This window comes from Hevea brasiliensis, chromosome 18, assembly GCF_030052815.1.
Source record: "Hevea brasiliensis isolate MT/VB/25A 57/8 chromosome 18, ASM3005281v1, whole genome shotgun sequence".
In the NCBI taxonomy this organism is placed as follows: Eukaryota; Viridiplantae; Streptophyta; class Magnoliopsida; order Malpighiales; family Euphorbiaceae; genus Hevea; species Hevea brasiliensis.
The window spans coordinates 45,355,775-45,365,311 of NC_079510.1; the positions used below are offsets into that span (position 1 = coordinate 45,355,775).

The window sequence follows — 9,537 nt, forward strand, 5'->3', positions numbered from 1 at the left end:
TTTTGATTTTCAATTTTTAAAATAATTTTATATAATTATTTAAAAAAAAAAGTTATATGTGAATTAGCATATAAATTTTAAATTAAATTATTAATATGTAATATATCATATAATATATATGTATTTTAAGTATTTTTAAATTATACAATTACTAATTATAAAATTTATATATAATTTATGATTAAATATATTATATAATATAATAATAGATTATATAGTACTATTTTAATTATTTATTAATTTTATAATATTTAAATATAAAATATCAATATAATTATGAATTAATATATATAATTAAAAATTATAAGATAATTTAATATTTTTATAATTAAAATTTTTAAAAAAATATAAAAAAATAAAATACAATATTAGTTTGGATTTAGTCTCATATATATATATATAATTTTTAATTCAGTTTCAATATAATTTTAATTTAATTTTTAATAAAAAATTAAAATTAAATTAAAATATTGAAATAATTTTAATTTGATAATTTAATTTTTAGTTGGATTCAGTCGGAGAATCATGCACAGCCGTAGGTCGCTAGCAGTTAATTTTTAGAAGGGCAGGTGAAGTGGTTGGTGAAGTGGTTGGATAGTTTCATTTGCTCGAAGCAGATTTGTATGATCTTTTAAGTGGCATGAAGCCATTGGTTTTGATTATAAGAGCAAAGAGTATGCAATTTAATCTTTAAGTGGCAGGAAGCCTGTGAAAAAAGGTTTCCCCTACACGGGAATTAGCAAGTTTTTGCCCTTTTGACATAGGGTTTTTTTAATATAAGTTATCATTAAATTAAATATCTACCTCAAAATTTATTTAAAATTAAAATGTGTATAATTAAAATATAAACTTAAATATAAATATTATTAAATTTATTTTCACATAAAATCTGACGTATAATAGCTACCCTTTTTTTATCAGACTTTTAACATTTCGATTTTGCTTACACTTTACACCCAATTTTCAATTATTTAATGTGCAAGTTTGGCTTTGGGCTCTCTTTTTACATGGCCCAATTTCAAGGAAATTTTTTTTTGTAAATGTCATCATTACTTTCTTCAAAATTAAGAGGACATTTTTATTTACCAAACACGTGTGTGTTTGTATATACATATAATTTAATTTAATAATTTTAATTAATAATCAGTTATCGAATGTTAGAATTAATAATTAATAATTGAATAATAAAAAGATAACAATTAAGCATACTAATTTTTAATAATACAGTTATGATTTAAAATGATTAATTGTTAATTTTTCAAAACCTAATTAAAAACTATATATTTCATATTAATGATTAAAAGCCTAAAATTGAAATTAAATCTCAACCAAATATACACTGCATTCGTCCGTTCGTTCTAGTTTTGAAAGAAGAGAATGAGAAAGACGATAGAAATTTCACAAGCATTTGGAGGAACATTTGAGTCCACCAACTCAGCATAAATTACCTATATAGAATAATCTATTAATTTAATTATTCAAAAGAAGTTAGGCATTTGACAAATGAGGCAGCCATCTTAATGACTGAATTGGATTCTAATCTTATTAGTTATTAAAACTTACTCAAATAAGCTATTTTTTCGTCAAAAATATTTAAAAAAAATATATATTTTTTATGTTGTTTATTATTTAAAAATATAAAAAAAAATTAAGAGAAAAATATTTTCTCAATAAAAGGAAAAAAATGACTTCTGAATTTTCTTTAGTTACTCGGCTGTTTTGTCTTTTTTATTTAGCCTTTCTTTTAATACATAATATTTTACTTTGAATGGGAGATATTTGATTAGGTTATTTTTTTAGTAATAATTTGAATACTATTTATATTAATGATGTCTTATAAACTAGCTCCAATAATAATAATAATAATTTTTTTATTATTATAAACTAAGAATAACTATATTTATAATTTTTTATTATCTCTTTTATGGATGAATGATCATCTAATTTTAATTTTAAACATAAATTTTATATATTTATTGATTTATATACATTTTATAATTTTTTTTAAAAAAATTATTATTATTATTAATATTAATATGCACCAAACACTAGAAAATATATTCTAACTAATTTTTAGTACTAAAACCAAATAAAAAAATAATTTATTTTTAAAAAATATTTTTCATAAAATAAATGAAGCCTAAATCTATTTTTATTATTCTTCCATGATTATAGGTTGGTTATCCATGCTAAATGTGAATTTGGCAGTTAATATTTTGTTTAAGGAGAGTTACTATTAAAAAAAAAAATTAATTTAGCTATGTAAACTTTAACTTAATGATATAATTAAGACTTTTTGTTTTGATCTGTTTAATCTACTTCTTATAGTAAATGGTTAAAAGATTAAAGCTTGACAGCGGAAAATATTAATTTTTAGTGACATAAAAACAAAATTTATAAACTAAAAGCAGTTTATAATGCTGTCAATTAAGCAATGTGTTTAATTCAGTTATGAAGTTTGAGTAAATTATATTTCTAGGAAAGTAAATTATTTTATATATATATATATTTACAGCTCTCTAATTTCCATTGCACTTAAAATCCCAAATTACGAGTAAAAATCCAAAATACTCAAAATGACTTCTCAACTAGTAGCAAACCACCGAGGAGGAGCGGAGATCTACCACGGCAACTCCTTCTGCAAGCAGAAGTTCCTCGACATTCTCAAGGAGATCCGTCTCCCCATTGGACTTCTGACCCTAGACGACATCCTTGAGATTGGCTATAACCGCACCACCGGCTTTGTCTGGTTGAAGCAGAAGAGGAGGAAAGAGCACAAATTTCATGCAATTGGACGCAACGTGTCTTACGAAACGGAGGTGACGGCATTCGTGGAGAATCGTCGGATGCGACGGGTAACTGGGGTGAAGACCAAAGAGTTTCTAATTTGGGTCACGATCTCTGATATTTCTATAGATCCTACGGATACTGAGAAAATAAATGTTGCTAATCCGACTGGAATTTCAAGGACTTTTCCAATCTCAGCTTTTGGGCTGGAGGAGGGGGGAAAATTAATTAATTGATTAATTAGATTAACCATTGCGATTTAATTGTGTTATATGGGACATTAAATAAATTTTCAATTATGATTATGATTTTTTTTAAGCAACAATTATGATTATGATTAGGAATTTAGGTATCAATTAATAGTTGTCGTTTTAATTTTTTTTAATAAAAATTATTTAATCAATAAAATAAAAAATTTAAAATAGTGCATAAAATTATTTTAATGCTTAAACATATTTCAGTAAAATTTTTAGTAATAATTATTATAATTTTGAAATTAATCTACATTTTATATAAAAGTAATGATGGAAAGAAAACTATTAATGAAACCAATTTCATCAAGCAGAAAATCTATCAATAATATATCTGAATTTATTCACCACAGGGTGATTTTTTTTTTTTTCCGAAAATATTAACTTTAAATGGCTGGGCCAGAACAAATAATAAAAAGGATCCAGCTAGTATCCAAGAGATACATAAACAAGAGCCCAATCCTAACAATCAACTAGCGAAACCGAAAGCAACAAACCATACTCAAGTCCAAGCTAGCACAACTAAAGCCTAATAATAATAAGTTGCCCCAAGCCATAAAAAACAGTAGGCTAGAGGCCCAACCACAAACTCTTCAGATTTCTAGATTTTACCTGAATAAGCAAAGATTCGATTGCAAGATGAAGTAGTGCTGTCATTCCTATCCGCCAAACCTGAGTCATTCCTAGGAAGCAAGTAAAACCGAAGAAGCACGCGAGAATCTTAATAAATCGCAAACGCATATACCCAACATCATATACACAACAGAACCCCCAATAAAAGTATTCCTTAAAGAAGGCAAAGCCTAGGCAACGATGACAAAAACACAATACAACACCTTGGAGGAGAGCAAGATCAACAAAGAAAAGGAAGTAGACGGATCTTTAGCTTTAATAGCCATTGAGAGACTCGGTACCAAGAGTACGACACCAGTAACATCCTCGAGATATCAAGCAACTAAAATTGAATCAATATACTCTAAAGCTTCAAAGCAGCAGAGAGGCCAAGAGCTGGCGCCAAGTAGCCCATACGCTGCAAGATACCAAACAGAATAACCCAGAGACTACTCCAGCAAGCAAAGCAAGAACATTTTGTTCAAGATAACCACAAATCTGCAGCAAAAAAACAAATGTAAACTCATACACAACCACCCCACCCAAAGTTAAAGACAACCCTTTTCCTGGACAGAAGAAAGTATACAAACTACAAGGTGAAGTTACCGGACTAAACTTCCAAAATGAGTATCACCATTCATATATAATTTTAAAACCACGTCAAGGTTCTCTATCATCGCCAGAAGATTTGCTAAAAAAATGCAATTTTATGAAAATATTTTAATGAAAACATATTTCAATGACTTTTAGAGAGAATTAAATTATATTTTACCATATAAAGCAAGAATGAGTTCATCAACAAGGGCCACCCAGTATGCTTCCATTTCAGGGGGAACCAAAGATCCAAATGTTACTTTTTTTTTTTAAGACAGCTAATTTTTATTCCACCCAGTATGCTTCCATTTCAGGGGAACCAAAGATCCAAATGTTACTTTATTTTTAAGACAGCTAATTTTTATTTTTATGTAAGTGAACATTTGTTTTCGAGAGAGCATTCAATGGAATTGGACTGCTGGACATTCTCCAGCAAAACAAGCAGCGAGAGCAGAAAATAAAAAAATTAAGACCATCCATAGTTAAAACGACAGCAAATATAATACGAATTCAGATGCAGCAAAGGTAAACCAACAATGCAATGTGATAAAAAATTCCTGATATTCAATAACACCTTTCTTCTACTCTGAGTTCAACATAAATCATTGGCAAAGCATAATATAAAAACTAAAATTTAGTTCCAAAACTGGAATGTGACTTGATCTGATATAAAAATAGTATCCAATTGGGAATAACCCAAAATAAAAACACAAGCTCACAGCCTTCTCCCTCTTCTACCACCCTTTCTGCGAGTGCTATCAGTGGGAATTGGTGTCACGTCCTCTGGAACAATAAACCATGAGGAAACCAACATCAGCATTCCGACAAAAAACTTAGTATAAAATTTAAGCCAACAATGTCATTAATAAGAATACAAAAATTTCTAACATTCAACACCAATCAACCTAGGCAACTTGTGTGGACAACTCAGAAAACCATATACAGAATTTCATTCAATTGTAGGAAGATATTAGTAGTAACTACATGGAAACATGAATATCAAAATCCCACAACAATCAATAAATCATAAGACTAGGAAGAAGATAGGTAGACAACAACACAAAAAAAAAAAGGATAAAAGATTTTAAAGGAAAACAAATATACACCATTCTGAGCACAAGTATAGGATAAGGCCCTTACCTATGCGACCAATCTTCATTCCAGAACGAGCAAGGGCACGCAGGGCAGACTGCGCACCTGGACCTGGTGTTTTTGTCTTATTACCTCCAGTTGCACGGAGCTTAATATGAAGAGCAGTAATACCAAGTTCCTGCCCCAAAAAAAAAAAAAATGAAAAACCAGTCAAGCAGTTCTGCAGTGAAAAGAACAGACATATTCTGGTGTTATGATGACTATGATTCTAGAAAGACTTAATGCTCAATAAATTCATTCATATCAACAAAAAAATAAAGGAAAATTAAGCTGTCACATCTGAAAGACCATTGCAGGATTAATGCCAAAAAATATTCACACAATGAACCATTTATAGTTAGTAAGAGGAAGCTCACCCAAGTGAGACAAGTAATATTAATTATAGCAGAAAAATACTAAGACAAAGATGACGTCAAGGAGGCAGAGAAGGAACCCTGTTTGAGGAAAGAAGGGAGGCTCAAAGTATACTAGGACTGGGACAAACAAAATGTTCTTTTTCTTTAATATAGGCCTGCTCAAGCCTGAAAAGTATCTACCAGAGAAATACACAACACAAAATAGATGCATGCTTTTGCTTTATTCAAAAGATTGAAAAAATGACATAATTAGTCCAAATATCACTGTTGCATTAAAAATGCATTAAAAACCTATAGCAAGAGAAAATTAAATACATCAATTGTTCACCTGAAGCACCACTCATATTAGGTGAGCACTCGCATAAACTGCCTAAGCAAAGCCTAAAGGTTTTCAGTTGACAGATCAGGCCTACTTTAGAAGGATCTTACCAAGGTTGCTAATTGTTGTTCCTTATGGTCTCTCAGTGCTTTGTTTAGCACTTGGCCAGCACTCGAGTGACCTTTGACTACATAGCAGTGTTATCAAAGGCGCGCCTGAGGCGCGCCTCAGGCGCGAGGCGCACCGGGCGCAGCCCCAGGGGCCTCGGGGCAGCTGAGGCGCAAGGCCTCACTGAGGCGCACCAAGGCGCACCGAGGCGCACCGAGGCGCGAGGCGCACCGAGGCGCGCCCCAATGAGGCAAGGCACATTATAAAATGGTGGGCTGCTAGGGTTTCTTTTTTTAAACTTGTCCAGCAGCCAACAGCCAGCAAAAAGAAAAAAAGAAGAAGAAGAAGAAGAAGAAATTTTATGTCATGCGTTAGAAATTTTTATATAATTATTTTAAATTAAAAATAAAAAATTTATTTATAATTTTTATTAAATCTCAAAGTAAAAAATAATTGATCCTATTATTTATAATTATTTTTACTAATTATAATTATATATTTCATTAATCACGTGTATTATTTTTGGCACCTATAATATAATTTTGGTATATTATTATTATTATTATTATTATTATTATTTTATTATCAATATTATTATCATTTATAAATATTCTTCTTTAATATTTTCATAATTAATTAATAAATTTAACTTAAAATTAGGTAGTAATGTGCTATGAGAACGCTGAAAGAGTGCGTTTTCTTAAAATTTTAATTTTATATAAAATTTAATTTATAAATCTATTTTACGGTTCTTTTAAGAATAATAATATGGCATCATAATATTTTTTGCACTATATTTTTTTATTAAAGATTTATTTAATATTATTGTTATAATAACTGAAAAAATATTTTTAAATATGTTAATTAAAAATATTAAAAATAAATTAACAAAATCACTTTTCCAAATTAGGTTGATTTTTTTAAAGTAAAAATATCAAATAGCTTCTATATTTTTAGTTAAATTAAAATAAGTCAAATAATAAATTTTATGTCATTCTTGGGCTGCTAGGGTTTCATTTTTATCTCTTTTGGATTATAAACTAATTATTACTTGCATATTTGTTAGTTATTATTATATAGTTTTATGTTACTTGAGGTGTGATAGCATAATTATAATTTTTTTTATTTTTAATATATATTTTTTATTTTTGCGCCTCGGCTCTCTCGGGCGCGCGCCTGCGCCTTGCGCCTTGCGCCTAGGCTCCAAGACACCTTGGTGCCTCGGTGCGCCTTGAGCCTTTGATAACTATGCTACATAGACACTCCTAGACAGAAATAAAAACAAACCACTCTAAATTCTAAATAAGAACATTGTATAAAGAGTAGTGATTTGTAAATAGGAAGAAAACCTTGCATCTCTGTGAGACATCCTGTGCTGCAAGCATGGCAGCATATGGTGAAGACTCATCTCTGTCAGCTTTCACCTTCATGCCTCCTGTTATAAAGGAGAAGATCACGTCCCATGAAACAAAAATTCTCCACTTTATATAATATAGACAAAAGTGATGGTGGGATGATGCAAAAGTAAAACCAAGCGCAAATTTCACGAACACCAAAAATAAATTGGCACAACAGAGAAAAAATAAACATATAAAATGTTGTTTAAAATGCAAAGCTCAACACAAGGAACTCAAATGCTTGCAAATATACTTTACCTGTTATTCGAACAAGGGTTTCTCTTCCAGAGAGATCAGTCACATGCTGCAGTTCAACAAGGCAAATTTAAGGCAAATTTAATTAGAAGCGAACATCAAGCAATACTGCCTGCTAAAGTTAACAGAACGTCCCCACATACTTACAATGAATGTGTCGTTGAATGATGCAAAGATGTGTGCCACTCCAAAAACATGCTCACCCTCCCTGACTGCAGGTCCAAGTGTCACATTTTCTTCCTTTGGCTCTCTAGTCTTCTTTTTTGACTATAAAATGGTTCATGCCAAGCATAAAAACACAAGTTCCAATCAGGACATCTTGCAACTAAATGTAAACAAAATAAAACAAATAAAATCCAATGTTAAATCAGGATCATTTGAAGTCCCCATAAAAACAAATGCTGTGGCATTAACTTGCTTCTGGTTCACAAACTAAAGTAAGCAGATGCACAACAAGTTGAGAATTGATCACAAAATTGGATGTTTAACATTTACATCCCAAAAACATCGGACCCATGATATAATCAGAAACAAAAATTCAAATTTCAAAAACAATAGAAGCGATAACAAAGTCACTCTGTAGAAAAAAGCTACTAATGAATAAAAGAGGCATCATTCTGAACTTGTCAATTTCTGCTGTGAGTGAAAGGATAATTCTCCAAGAAGTGAGTATTCTGTTGCCATTTACACACCAAAAATAAAATATAATAATAAAAATAAATCACCAAACAGATCGTAACTGTTAGACCACAGGTTGTGAGACAAATCATACAAAATAACTTGCAAATGTAAAACCGAACACAATTAAGCTCTCATATAGTCGAAACACACCAAATTAACTGTCCTTAAATTTCAATTAACAAGATTATTGGGAATAATCTACAAGCTACTTACTAATAACAAAGGCAGCTAAATTCTATATCTTGCAATGAATCCGTGCACAAAATTAATGCATTTATGATTACTCAAAATAATGTGACAACTTAAAACTCCATCATTAACCACGCAAACATAGAGATCAATTGGGACATCTAGAGCAAGAGAGGAGCGAATCAGAGAGAATTGCTTACCATGGCTGCAAGGATATGAGGTTGCGATGGAGACAGCGAAGGAAGGGACTTAAGGAGGCTGAGCGTTATGAAGTGGGAAAACCCTAGAGAGTGACGAGAAGCTCTGTATGGGCTGCTATTATATGACTAGGGTTTTAACACGAGAAGGTGTGAAGTTTCTAAATTTGCAATTATGTCACTAAAGTTCTTACAAATATTAAGAATGCGCCTCAAGATTGTTTTTTTTATTTGGATGCCCTCCGAGTCCCTCATAGTTTCTTTAATTCTTTCCTTTTTTTTTTTTTTTTTCCTTTTCTTATAATCCCTGCTTTTTAATCACTGAAAATTAATGAGAAGTAAAAAATATTCAATTTAAAAAAAAATACTTAAAATCTCAAAAAAAAATACAAATCATAAATTAAAAAAATTATTTGACTTATTATTATCATTCTTATTATTATTATTTCTTAAATATTATCATAATATTTAAGATTTTTTTAGCATACTTATTATTATAATTATTATGGACAAACTATTTTAATAATATATGATCTTTTTTAAATATAATTACATCCTAAAAGTATTATATTATTATATTTTTATGAATGAATAATTAGAGGAAAATAATTGATAATCATTTTAAAAATAAAAGTTTAA

At 29.7% G+C, this 9,537-nt stretch overlaps 2 protein-coding genes across 2 annotated transcripts; one reads left to right on the top strand and one right to left on the bottom strand.

Moving 5' to 3' along the window:
• Nucleotides 1-2,527: 2,527 nt before the first annotated feature.
• Nucleotides 2,528-3,052, top strand: LOC110641804 (uncharacterized). Its single transcript, XM_021793643.2, has one exon. It carries the CDS (start codon nucleotides 2,577-2,579, stop codon nucleotides 3,021-3,023), a length of 447 nt encoding a protein of 148 aa, XP_021649335.2. The 5' UTR covers nucleotides 2,528-2,576; the 3' UTR covers nucleotides 3,024-3,052.
• A 1,736-nt stretch (nucleotides 3,053-4,788) lies between these two features.
• On the bottom strand, nucleotides 4,789-9,060 carry LOC110641802 (40S ribosomal protein S14-3). The gene is made up of 6 exons (XM_021793640.2): nucleotides 8,902-9,060; nucleotides 7,979-8,098; nucleotides 7,835-7,880; nucleotides 7,529-7,614; nucleotides 5,385-5,514; nucleotides 4,789-5,027 (listed from the first exon to the last, which is right to left on the bottom strand). Exons 1-6 carry the CDS (start codon nucleotides 8,902-8,904, stop codon nucleotides 4,960-4,962), a joined length of 453 nt encoding a protein of 150 aa, XP_021649332.1. The 5' UTR covers nucleotides 8,905-9,060; the 3' UTR covers nucleotides 4,789-4,959.
• Nucleotides 9,061-9,537: the final 477 nt, after the last annotated feature.

Excerpts from the sequence above, each read along its gene's own strand:
- LOC110641804 (XM_021793643.2), top strand. The coding sequence starts at position 2,577 with ATGACTTCTCAACTAGTAGCAAACCACCGAGGAGGAGCGGAGATCTAC.
- LOC110641802 (XM_021793640.2), bottom strand. Across the intron at positions 7,615-7,834 it reads AACCCTTGTTCGAATAACAG|GAGGCATGAAGGTGAAAGCT; the intron begins GTAAAGTATATT and ends CCTTTATAACAG. Across the intron at positions 5,028-5,384 it reads AATGAAGATTGGTCGCATAG|AGGACGTGACACCAATTCCC; the intron begins GTAAGGGCCTTA and ends TTATTGTTCCAG.